Source organism: Antedon bifida, chromosome 8, assembly GCF_963402885.1.
Source record: "Antedon bifida chromosome 8, ecAntBifi1.1, whole genome shotgun sequence".
NCBI lineage: Eukaryota > Metazoa > Echinodermata > Crinoidea > Comatulida > Antedonidae > Antedon > Antedon bifida.
Genome location: NC_136233.1, coordinates 2,788,771 through 2,801,572, shown reverse-complemented (window position 1 = coordinate 2,801,572; position 12,802 = coordinate 2,788,771). Strand labels below are relative to the sequence as shown.

Sequence of the window (12,802 nt, the reverse complement as noted above, 5' to 3'; positions counted from 1 at the left end):
AGTCGTGAGTTACAACCCTGGCACTAGGTCAGAATTGAACCCTAGACCTTGGGATTAGAAGGCCGCGTTAACCACCAAGCTACAGCTAAGTTATGTATGCAGCACCCTGCTTACTCTGGTGATAGTTCCTCATACAGTCCGTGATCAAGAAGTACAAGTTCTGCTTTACCATTGCTCCCTTTACGTACAAACACTGCAAGACAGTATATTTAATGGTTACATATTTAAGTAACAATTAATAGCTTTTATGTGGTTATATTTTATTTTAACCAGTAGCAACCAACACCATGAGACTGTATGTTCACCACAGCTCTCACCAATGCTACCACCAACCATCACCACAATCACCAACCAGTGGAGTTGTGGCTTGGTGGTTATGATGCTTGGCTACCACTCCAAGGGTCCTGGGTTCAAGTCCCGTCACATGTCAGGATTTTTTCTAAGGACCAAATTACTCCACTCCCAAAGACTTGTAATAAGACTTTGTTTATGTAGAGCATCTTGTGTATATGTTTGTCTTGTGAACCTCTGAGGGTCCCTAATGATCAGCAATAGCTGGATGGATCACCCTCATTAAATATGGTTAAAAAAAAAAAAAAAAAAAAACAACAGCCACCATCATGTAGTGTCTGAATGTAATGACTATTATATAAAATCTGTTGGAAGGTCTCCAATTATAACCATTTAACTTACCATTTCCAGGGTGTGGATCCGCATGAACGAATCCAGTGTGGAATATCTGCTCTGCAAACACTTTGATTAACTTATTACCAACCTAATACAAAAAGAGAATTGTAAAATATCCATTATACTGGTATAGAAATCTTCTCTACAGAAATGTATGCCTTTTGGTCCATCCAGCCAAAACTGATCATTAGGTACACTCACAAAAATACAATTTGACATGACATATATATACCACCGGCCGGTATATAAAACATCTTCTTAGTGAAATATACTTTAGTCTACGTCTTTGGTACTTACATCAGCCAGTAAAAGCCCCATTTCCAGCCGAAACTGATCATTAGGGACCCTCACAAAAACAATTTGACAAGAAATATATATACCACCGGTATATAAAACATCTTCTCTAGTGAAATATACTGTAGGTCTACATCTTTGGTACTTACATCAGCCAGTAAAAGCCCCATTTCCTCAATACCATCTACATTGGTGACTTTAACCGCATGGATATATTCCATGGTGAGAACACGCTGTCAAGAAATAAAAAAAAGAGATGTCTGTTACCACTTAATTATTTTAGAAAGTGGAATAAAATTATCTGAATGTATATCTATCAGTTAGTCACTATGTCCTTATTTCTAATACCTTTGATGTTCTATTCCAGAATACCTTTGGCACGTACACATATGGAATACTCTTCAGGCCTCTCGCACACTTCTCGGAATTCCTCCCTTCATTTTCAAAATCTAGTTCTCTTGATAGAGGGCCTCTTTCTGCCTGAAAACAAAACAAAGATAACAACTCTAAAGTAACACTGTGTTTGTGTATCTGGTTTATAATTTTATTTCAGAAGACCATTTATACATTCTCTGTTTAGACCATTACATTTCTAAACCTCTGTCTACACTATCAAACTTTATATGACAGAAAAATGTGATGTGTCCCTATATGGCCATAATGATGTCATATCACTACCATATTTGAGCATATCACTACCATATTTGGGCACATCACACTTCTTTGTTAAACTAGTTTGATAGTGTAGACAGAGCTTTATAATTACACAACCACTTACTTTAAGGATTTCTTTAAAGTTGTAGTGCGCCGGAAAGAGCCAATGGACGACATCTAATAGGATCTCCATTGTTTTCAGATCACCGCTGTACTGATCCCGAAGGTTTATATATTGAATCTGAAAGAGAAATCACAAAAGAAAATGATCAATATTATTCAACGCAGAAATTAAAAGGCGAGGTGACCCAGACAGTTTGTGCTGGTCAAACACTTATTTCATTTATTCGACATAAACAGTCAAGGGGTTTTAGGTCGGCAACAGAGCACCATAACTTGTTAGTGTCGTAACACCAGTAGCTATTTTGTAGACCTTGGCATTGAGAAACTGCAGTTTTTATAGTTCACATGTGCGATTTTTACCAGGTAAGTGGCTTTACCTTAACAGCAACCTCTTCCCCCTCATGTGTGACAGCTTTGTGAACTTGTGCGAGGCTTGCTGCAGCAATTGGCTCTGTTTCAAATTCTTTAAAAAGAGCATCAGGTTTTCTTCCAAAATCTTCAATAAACAGACTATCAATCTATGCAAGAAACACAATTAATTGATAAATAGTATGAATGCAATAGTGAAGTCGAATAAGATAAATGCAATAGTGAAGTTGAATAGTATCAACGCAATAGTAAAGTTGAATAGTATCAACGCAATATTAAAGTTGAATAGTATCAATGCAATAGTAAAGTTGAATAGTATCAATGCAATAGTACAGTTGAATAGTATCAATACAATAGTAAAGTTGAATAGTATCAATGCAATAGTAAAGGCAAATAGTTTCAATTCACTTACTTCCTTATTTTTCCTCTCTAATGCTCGATCCTGTAACACGACTAACTTCGCTATCATCTCTTTTGGAAGAACATGGTTAATTGTACCTAGAATTTGTCCAAACTTAATGTACAGACCACCATTTGTAAGACACACCCGTAAAATGCGGTCTGCTGTACGTTCATTTATTTTCTTTAATTGTAACTGGTATTCTTCCGTTGTGGAATCTTCAAATCCAGAAAGATTTAGCTTGTAGTCTAAACCAATAAACAGCCCATTGTAAAACGTTCTGAAAAGATAAATTAAAAGATACTTTGTCAATAAAGAGAATGATTATCATTTATGATGGAAAGTTCTGCAGATAAAGTTAATGCAAAAACAATTCTTTACCTTATAAAACGTAGCAGCCCCTCAAACGTTACTCGCGTTTTTCGCTTGTTAACATCGCTCATCAACACGTAGGTGCCAAACCCACCAGTTGGCACGGCAACCATCATACCTAATGCCATTCTCTTTAACTTCCCTGGCTTTGGTTTTAATACGGCTGTCAGTTTTGCTGTTTTTTGTTTGCTAAAAGTTCTAAAAATGTTTGAGTTTTGTGATATCCTGAACATCCTGGTTTTTAGTATTCGGAGTGCGTACATTATGATGGGCACCGTTCAGTTTTCTTATTTAATATCATGAAGGCTTATTTAAAATCAAACATCATTGATTTAATTACTGTATTATTAAGTGAAATCTGAAAAAAGGTAAGAAATACAATTTATTATATAAGTTACTGTAAATAGAATATATAGTAGAATATTAATATAGTCAAACTAGGCCTAATCCATTGCATCATGCTAGATGAACATACATAGGATCACTTCCTTTCGAATCAGAATCCTAGATTCCGCACCTTGAATGGTTCTTCCTCGTGGATCTAATTTGAGACACGATGAAGCATTGCCTAGCCTACAGGAGAGTGACAGTTTTTAGAATATTAAATCAATTGCTTTGTCCTTTAGGCTTATTCAATAGCAAGTATTGTTTCAATTATAACAACATCTGAGTTTCAACGTACAAAATTCAAAGTTAATTTGCAGTTCTGGGCCTCTACCTACTAGGCCTACTTACGTAATAAAAATAAATATTTGTGTTGTTTACTCAGCTATGAAATTAGTAATATTTGCGGACTGACTCGATCAATGTATGATTAAAAATGTTGTTTGAACAGGGAAGGCAGGACATAGATAACATGTGCGTGACAATCCATGCGTGACAATCTACATGTTTCGCTGCAACGATGCAGTTAAATTCTGGATTTATGTAACTTTTAGCTTTATATATTGCATTTGTATATCTAATTAGATTATGTTATATAAATAAGATGTTAGGAGTTATGAATAGACTAGGTTTAATTGATCATAATTGTGTGTTTTATCATTGCAAAAATGTGTAGGCCTAGCTAGGGCCCTAGCTAGCTAGCTTGACTTCTATTCTAAACCTATCTATAGTAATAGTATAGTATACTGCTGGTTGTTGCGGCGATGACGAAGAATGATTTTGCTTTCTTGAGTATGACAGGAAGTGATCCTACCAATTGCAATACATGACATTCTCTTTGAACTTATGGGATCCCAACTTAAAAGTATAATTTTCTGATTTTTTTTTTTCAAACTTGTTCAGGTTTTATATGGACAGTACATATAATTATGAGATTTCCAATGTTGGGGAAATTGTATTAATATTACACCATTTTCTTTTTTACAATTGCAGATTTTGATTTGGATACAAAATAAATTGGCAGTTATTGAGAAATCAAAATAATTGTAAAACGAATGAGTATTTTAATACATTTAAACAAAATATTTTCCAACAAATTTATCAGTGAATTTAAATTTTGCAAACACTTATTAAACTTTACCGAAGAGCGACAGCAATTTTATTATTACAAGTGTAACCGGTATTTTTGCACGATGGAAAACAAACCATTTTGTTCGCGAATCAATGTTATTACTGGTGAAACGGAATGGGTTATGGAGAATGAGATTTACGATTATCATCAAGAAATTGCACGATCCGGCTACACAGATATGCTACACGATCATGAAAGGGTAAGCAAACCATTAATTTTCTTTTGTGTTAATTGTTTTAAAAACTTTCATAAATATATCTGATATTTCTGGTTTAAAATTGAGGAGAATTTATTTGGAAAAAATAATATTCATACAGTAATGTAGTATTGTAACTGTAATTTTTTTCTACTATTTTTACCTTATTTTAAGTGTTTTGTATTTGTTGTCTTGTTTTGCCCTGATGCTTATTGGTCCTCCAAGCTGTGACGACTTGGGATGTTTGTTACATTCTTATGTTTTTTTTTAAATAAAAAATAATAATGGAATTTTGAATAACAATTACATTTATTTTTAATAGAACAAAAAGTATTACGAAGGAATAAAATTAGCAATAGCAGCTGTCCATGCCAGAGGAGAGCAGGCTCATGTGCTGGACATAGGAGCAGGAACTGGTCTACTATCAATGATGGCAACAAAAGCTGGAGCAGACACTGTCTATGCTTGTGAGGTATGTACTGTATATCAGTAAGCAGTGGGTACAGGATTTTGAAATTGGGGGCCCAAGGTCTCGACATTGTAAAGTAAGGTGCTAATTATTATATTATAATTCTTTTTAAATTGCTATCTTTTGCATTGTCATTTTTATTTATTTTTTTTGCATTTGTAAAATACTTTTTATTTATTTAGATTTAGATATAGATTCCTGTTAAATTACACTTAAGTGAGATATTTCCCTTAAATATTAATTATTTCACTTAACTCAATAAATATTTAAGCATTTCTCTTAAATTATATTCACTTAGGGAGGAGACTTTCTTAATGTTTCCTTTACTCTACAGTAAGTGTGAATGGTGAATACGACCACTGCAACCAAATTTTCATTGATGCCTCATACAGATTTTATTTTTGTAGTATTGGAAAATTTACATTTATCTTAAAATTCTTACAGGCCTTTCCTCCAATAGCAGATGGTGCCAGAACAATTATTGCTCAAAACGGCTTTAAAGAGAAAATTAAAGTAATTGGAAAGAGGTCAACCGAGTTGACTGTAGGCCCAGAAGGAGACCTTCCACGTAGGGCCAACATCCTTGCTACAGAAGTGTTTGATACAGAGCTGATTGGAGAAGGAGCCATCCCAACATTCCTCCACGCTCATAAGCATCTATTAACTGCTAACTGTATATCAGTTCCACACTCCGCAACTGTTTTTGCTCAAGTTGTTGAGTCAGATTTCATATGGAAATGGCATAAAATTTTGCCGATAAAAGTAACTGGACACGATGACATTGTTTCAACAAGCGAGATTGACTCCTGCGCTGGTGCTCCTTCAGTACATGACGTACAATTGAGTCAAATACGACCAGGTCAATTTAAACCAATCACAGAGCCTACTAGAATGATTGATTTTAATTTTACTAAAGGAGATTTTCAAGAAAGGAGATCTCAAATCCATCAGGTGAAAGCTCTTACAAGTGGTTCATGCCATGCAGTCTTTATGTGGTGGTCGCTAGAGATGGACACTGCAGGAGATATTGTCTTAAGCACGGCGCCAACATGGGCACATCCTGATGGTGATGCAGCTCCGTGGAGAGATCATTGGATGCAGTCAATTTATTATCTTCCAACTCCTCTACCAATTAAACAAGGTACCTTAACAATAGCAAGATTTTGTTTTCAGATGATGGATGAAGGAGATGATAATACATTTATCAGGGATGAATAGATAGGGTATACTCTATAATTCGTGGTGGTCCCGACACGAAAGCTCTTAATGTATGCTATTTTACTACTAGTTTATTTGGTAGCTAGTCAGTCACACCCCATAATTTCTCCAATATATATATAATTATTCAAATTTTGTTTCAGGGGACAATTTATCTTTCAAACTTTCCCACGATGACTTTAGTCTTTGGTTTAACGTCAAAACATGTAGTGACAATTGTGAGAATATGAAAGATTTAAATCAAGACGACAGACCAGTTTGTACATGTGGAGCACATATTCAACTCAGTCGAGCAAGAATACGCAAACTAAATGATCAACAAACAACAGATAAATTTGTTGCCGCTCTGAAGAAGGTATTTTATAAAATCTTTTCTCACTTTGATATTCAAACTGTAAAACTCTGTCTACACTATCAAACTTTGTGACAAAAAAATATGATGTGCCCATCATATATGGACATGATGATGTCATATCATTACCATATTTGGGCATATCACTACCCTATTTGAGGCCATCACACTTTTTTTGTCAAACTAGTTTGATAGTGTTTGATTGAGCTTAAGAAAAACACTGTTAATATACATATCCCTTCTCGATTACATCACACATACTATTGCTAATTCTTTTACTATTCACTTTAATGCGGTTTGTTGGTTTTTTTTAATAGGTTGTTAAACATGATAGTATATGTGCCAGCATCAGTGATGGTTCTCATCTACCACTCATAGCTGCTAGGCTTGGCGCTGAAAAGGTAATTGAACACCACCTTTGGGGTGTCCTGTAGTCCATCCAATACCTAGTGGTGTAACGCAGAGGTCTGGATTAGAAAACCTAAGTAGCCCTCCAAATTCCAACGCTGGAGGCCTTGGGCATTTTTCAGCATATTTTAATGCCTGTTTTATCCTCTGGGCACTGGGTTTAGCCAGTGAGCGCTCATAGCCGTTAAGCCACTGCCATTACCTCTAGTAGTAATCATTACCAACAATAGTAAAAACTACCATCAATTTTTCACTTTTTTTTCTTTAAATCAGATTTTTAACTTCACACAAACCAACTTTAATCGTAAGCAACCTCTAATGGACATAGCTAAGAAAAATAATCTGCATCAAATAGAGGTTATTCAGAAGAGAGGACTTGGAGATGTTCTAGCATCAGATATTGGCAATAAACCGGTAATTATTAACTACCTTATTGTAACTACTTTAACACTGATGACTCAAACTATCGGGAACCTACTGCGATTATCGAAAGAGTTTAGTTTTTACGCTCTATTCCTATCTAATTTTTAGATTGATGTTTTAATGGGTGAGCCGTTCTTCTCCAGCACACTTCAACCATGGCATGATCTTCATTTCTGGTATGCCAAAGATTCTTTAAAAAAGCTCTTGGCACCAGACTGCAGCATCCTTCCACAAGCAGGAACTCTTAAAGCAATGGCACTAGAGTTTGACGATCTTTGGAAGTTCCATGCTCCTGTGGTAGAGAAGGAAGGCTTCAATCTGGCTCAGTTTGATGTCATTGTTCAGGTACAGAAGAGTTTGAATTTTAGGGTAGCATAAACAGAGGTTGGGAGGTAGGCAGTGGTAGGTAATAATGGTAGTCTAATACAAAGTGTCTAAGTGCTTGAAAAAAAAAATGATCTATAAAATATCTTAAGATAACCAAAAAAAGAATAAATACAGAGGAATCAATTACACTGCTTAGTTCTCCAGCATTTTGAAGCTCTCGTATAAGAGCTCACCAGAACAGTATTCACAGGAGCTCCAGTGAAAAAGGCATCTGTCTATCCTATCCTACCAAAAAAAAAAGTTGCTCATTTAAATTTCCTTTTGATTGTAAAATGTTTATTTAATAAAACAAAGAAAAAATAATTTTCTCTTTAAACACTCGATCTCCTGATCTACAAAGCTACAATACGTCTATAATTAACTCAAATAGTTATTTGTATCCAAATAATTACCTTTTTCAGAGATCATCGGACCTGGCTGATGAAAGGATGGATCCCCATCATCTGTGGGAATACCCATCAAGAATTTTATCTGAACCTTTCGACCTAATGACCTTCAATTTTAAAGGCAACATTCCAGAAAAGAGTATAAAGAAGAATGGCTCCGTCCAATTCACCAGGTTAGTTTGTTTTCATATTAGGTACAGTATCAGCAAAATAAGAGAATTCAATTCCCTTGGAAATAATGGTATATATTGTTTACTAGTATTTTTTTTTTGTTCTTTATAATGAAGTCTTGTGGTTTATCTTGTATAGAAAGGGAATATGCCATGGTATTGCTGTGTGGATGGAATTTGACCTTGATCGTGACCTCACAATCTCATCCGGCCTACAAGGAGTGAATGCAACTGACATGCCCTGTTGGGACATGAACGCTAAGCAAGGCGTTTACTTTATACCAGAGAACCCAGAAACATTTGGGGAAAATGGACTGAAAATGTTAAATTATCACATACATTTTAATCCAAAATATGCCACATTCCAATGGTCATTTGAACTGAAATAGTTGTTTTTGTTTCTTTTATTTGGTACAAATTTCTTTTTACTGTTTTATACTGATTTTATAGTATTATACTGTATATCCTCTGGCATAACCCTACCACCCTAGATCACAAAATTGGGCCAACCTTGGAAAGCCTGGTTCATGAAAATATGATTGGTAAGCATTTCTTGTAATAAAACTCATCAGAACTGGCTAGAGAGGGGCCTACATCCAGATCAAAAATCAATACTTTGACTATACCTGGAAATATGCCTGGTTGTGAAATTAGACATAAAGTAGGGGGTGGGATTAGACCCGAAGTGGGATTATGCTCGAGGATATACGGTATTAGTATAACACCCCTTTCACTACTTAACACACACCATACACAACACTTAATTTGCTTTTTTTCTTGCTAGCCTTCAGGGCTAATTAGCTGCAGATCTATCCACAGGATTTACTTTGCCTATATCTACTAAGAGCATACCTATTCAATAAAGAGAAATAAGATAAACTCATTTTCTACAAATTCCATCTTTATGTTGTTTTATATGACTTGCATTGCATTTTGGATTTATTTTAAAAGACTGAAGAAAGGTAAGCAGTTGATTTTAATTAATTTTTTTTCATGATTTCTATTTATTTATCTGAGCTAGGCCAGAGATGATACTTGTATTTGTACAGTATTTCATGTCTGTAAAAAACTAGTAAATGTTTTGGTAACTTTTTATATTCCTTCGGAAGTCCGGCTTCGTCGCGTAATGTTTCTTTCAGATGATGCAAACATTTATTTTTCATTGTACTCGCAAAATAATTTAGTTTGTAAATGCTACGACGATTCTTTATATTGCTTTGGCAAGCCATCTTCACCCAGTAATGATTCGCTAGGATCCATAACAACCTCTGGACCAGATCCTACTGCGGTGTTAATGATGTATTTGATAGCCCCAGGCGTTGTCTGTATAGACTTCAAATTCAGCAGATTCTAAAATGTTGAAAGTACTCAAAATATCAAAAAGTTAAAATCATAGATAATCTCAATTTAATACATACAGCATATAAAGCTCTGTCTACACTATCACACTTTATGTGACAAAAAATGTGATGTGCCCATATATGGACATGATGATGTTATCACTACCATATTTGGGCACATCACACTTACCAACATACCTCATCAATATTATCAATTAAATTCACTGGTAATCCTCTAACAAATGGCTCTCCAATTTGACTTAAACTTGGAGGAAAATAATGCTGGACAATGTTGATGAATAAATCAACTGACTCCTCCAACATGTATAGGGTAGCGTTTGGTCCAGCATCAAATGTGTATGCTACCTAAAAATAAGTATGTTAAAATGTAAAATCTTATTTAATATTTCTGGATATTCTTTATGGTTTTCCAGTCTTACTAGCACCACTGACGAACATTGTGATTTTAACTAGGTGTGAACCACTGAAATATTTTGGCACACATGGCATGTCATACCTATAATAGGTATGACACGCCATGTGTTATTATCAACTATTTTGGCACACAGGCCGTGTCATACCTATAACAGGTATGACATGCCATGTGTGTTATTATCAACTATTTTGGCACACATAGCATGTCATACCTGTAATAGGTGTGACACGCCATGTGTGCCAAAATATGTCATTGGTTCTTAGTAATTCTGATTGGTTCTTCTGGCTCAGTACTAATTTGCATAATTACTCTGATTACTTGTAAAATCATACAATTGTTACCTTTGCACACTGATGGTATTTGTTGAAACTGTGAACTAGATTCTGGATTGTATGTGATGTGTCATTTAAATACGAAATTGGAGGATACGTGTCTAAACATACAGCGTGGAACTGATTGCTTTCCTAGAAAAGAAACAATGTTAAGCTCTGTCTACACTATCAAACTTTATATGACGTGACCATATATATGGACATGATGATGTCATATCACTACCATATTTGGGCACATCATTTTGTCAAAATAGTGTAGACAGAGCTTTAGGTTAGATTCAATATTATAAGTATTTTTAGTATCATACATGATGTGTAAGTCATTACTTTCATGGTATTAACTGCTAATGTTTCAAAGTCCTTGTTTCCAATAGCGTTCACGACTGCGTCTAATCTAGAAGCGACGCAGTGCTTGATGCGATATTGTAACAGTTCACTGGTTTCTACACTACCCTGCATGCCAGAGAAACTGCTCACTTTCTTTTGTTGATCAGTCACCTAGTAGGAATAGAAAGCAAGCAAATATACGTATTAGGGATGCACACAATATTTGAAGAAGTTATCACCTTAATAATTTAAAATTAGGCTGTTGTCCACTTACCACGAGTATTAAGACTTTTAGCTCAGGCCAATGAGTGTGCGGATATAATTGTCTCGCTATACTGTCTGAGCCACTACTGTCCCATCCCATATCCCACTGAACAGCACCACCAAACACGCTACGACTGGCACTACCTGATCCCAGTCGAGCAATGTCGGAAATGTTGCCTTCAACCTTGAACAGTTTGGCGAGACAATAGGCTGCAATTTTTGGTGAAAAAACAGAAAAATCAATCAAAAAATTATATTTATACATTTATCAATCTTTAAAGCTCTGTCTATACTAGTTCGACAAAAAAAGTGTGATGTGCCCAAATATGGTAGTGATATGACATCATCATTTTTATATGGACACATCACATTTTTTTGTCACATAAAGTTTGATAGTGTAGACAGAGCTTTAAACTTTTCTTTCAATTTTTTATTTCATTTTTATAGTATGAACATCTTATGTTTTGAACTATCAACTTGCATGGTTGCAGTGAGTCTATTGTCTAAACATTTATCTAGCACAGTGTTGCATATTAACCAACCTAGGCAAGCATAGCCGGCAGCTGATGATGCTAGACCAGCTGCAGTTGGGAAGTTGTTCTTGGAGCAAATATGAACATTCCAATTTAGCATCTCCGATGGTATATTGTCATCTGTATCATTATCAGATACGCTTTTCCTTTTTCTTGCTCTCCGTCTAACTGCAAGATAAATATTGAACTCAATTATTTATCACAAATTTTTCAGCAAAACATTTTAATAATTTAGAAATAAATGTTCTACAAAAAGTTATTAAATATAGATAGTCATTATTCTTACTTTCTTTTAAACAGGCACTTAATCTTGAATTTTCTATTTTTCTAGGAAAAAAAATTAAATAGTTACTGACAACAATTAAATTTGCATAATAAAACTTTGCATAACACATCCCCAGTCTTCTTTACTATGAAACATTAACTTAATGTGAATTAATACAGCAGTAGTAGATATTTTTCTTACTCGCCGTTCAACCATATTTGATCTTGTTTGAATGTTGGCGACACGGCAGCTGTGGTCGTTGCGCAAAGGTGCTCAGTACAAAGAGTGAAGCTGACTGAAGAATTTAGCGGTAGAATAAGTTTGGTGTCTCGTTTTCCCCCTTTAAAATAAAAATGCACATTATGACTTATATTATATACTAACTAGGCCTACTAGGCTATTTATAATTTAGGCCTATTCTAAAATGTATAGGCCTATATATTATTACTAATAATATAGATAGGCGGAGCTAGGTAGAATGGATAAGGTAAAGTAAAGTAATATATGTTTTTGCTATAGTTTGTTGGAGTTTATTGTAACACTAATTGCTATTAAAGAACGATTAAGCTAGGCTTAAGACGTTTCGTCCCATAAACGCATCTAACAGTACGCCGAATAAATGAAATTTAGCCCATCACCACGCTGTCATTGCACTAGAAAGGAAGTGATCTTATTTTCACCAAAAAGACTATAATGTCATGATAAGCTAAGATTTCATTAAATATTTGTTTCATAACTAATAACTTACAATATTTAATAACTGCAATGTTTACTGGGGCCTTGCATGTCACTGAATGAATTTTAAAATCACCCATTTAGCCCAGCGAAATGTTTATCGTGTCGCGATCTCGAGCGAGCGCGCTACACAGCAGACACAAAAA

At 34.9% G+C, this 12,802-nt stretch overlaps 3 protein-coding genes across 4 annotated transcripts in view; 1 reads left to right on the top strand and 2 right to left on the bottom strand.

Moving 5' to 3' along the window:
• The window catches only part of LOC144850134 (putative aarF domain-containing protein kinase 5), a 6,405-nt gene extending 2,737 nt beyond the window's left edge, over positions 1-3,668 (bottom strand). Inside the window, exons 1-9 of the mRNA XM_078707341.1 lie at positions 3,635-3,668; positions 2,909-3,257; positions 2,540-2,807; positions 2,136-2,276; positions 1,760-1,876; positions 1,330-1,461; positions 1,131-1,214; positions 694-775; positions 115-193 (exon numbers count right to left, since the gene is read on the bottom strand). Coding sequence (XP_078563467.1) covers positions 115-193; positions 694-775; positions 1,131-1,214; positions 1,330-1,461; positions 1,760-1,876; positions 2,136-2,276; positions 2,540-2,807; positions 2,909-3,162 — 1,157 coding nt within the window. The 5' untranslated portion in view covers positions 3,163-3,257; positions 3,635-3,668. The remainder of the gene's footprint in view (positions 1-114; positions 194-693; positions 776-1,130; positions 1,215-1,329; positions 1,462-1,759; positions 1,877-2,135; positions 2,277-2,539; positions 2,808-2,908; positions 3,258-3,634) is intronic.
• Positions 1-9,309, top strand: part of LOC144850132 (protein arginine N-methyltransferase 7-like) — a 27,180-nt gene extending 17,871 nt beyond the window's left edge. Inside the window, exons 3-12 of one of the 2 annotated variants that reach the window (XM_078707338.1) lie at positions 1,838-2,121; positions 4,277-4,614; positions 4,934-5,083; positions 5,525-6,221; positions 6,442-6,653; positions 6,968-7,051; positions 7,332-7,472; positions 7,590-7,826; positions 8,270-8,427; positions 8,564-9,309. In XM_078707338.1, the coding sequence (XP_078563464.1) occupies positions 4,339-4,614; positions 4,934-5,083; positions 5,525-6,221; positions 6,442-6,653; positions 6,968-7,051; positions 7,332-7,472; positions 7,590-7,826; positions 8,270-8,427; positions 8,564-8,813 (2,205 nt within the window). In that variant the 5' untranslated portion in view covers positions 1,838-2,121; positions 4,277-4,338 and the 3' untranslated portion in view covers positions 8,814-9,309. Of the gene's footprint in view, positions 1-1,837; positions 2,122-3,736; positions 3,827-4,276; positions 4,615-4,933; positions 5,084-5,524; positions 6,222-6,441; positions 6,654-6,967; positions 7,052-7,331; positions 7,473-7,589; positions 7,827-8,269; positions 8,428-8,563 lie in introns of those variants that run through there. The other variant, XM_078707339.1, reaches the window with a different exon arrangement.
• LOC144850136 (diphosphomevalonate decarboxylase-like) lies at positions 9,075-12,802 on the bottom strand. The gene is made up of 9 exons (XM_078707343.1): positions 12,670-12,802; positions 12,123-12,261; positions 11,943-11,983; positions 11,666-11,824; positions 11,134-11,333; positions 10,860-11,030; positions 10,542-10,664; positions 9,963-10,130; positions 9,075-9,774 (listed from the first exon to the last, which is right to left on the bottom strand). The coding sequence occupies exons 1-9, from the start codon at positions 12,734-12,736 to the stop codon at positions 9,619-9,621; spliced, it is 1,224 nt and encodes a 407-aa protein (XP_078563469.1). The 5' UTR covers positions 12,737-12,802; the 3' UTR covers positions 9,075-9,618.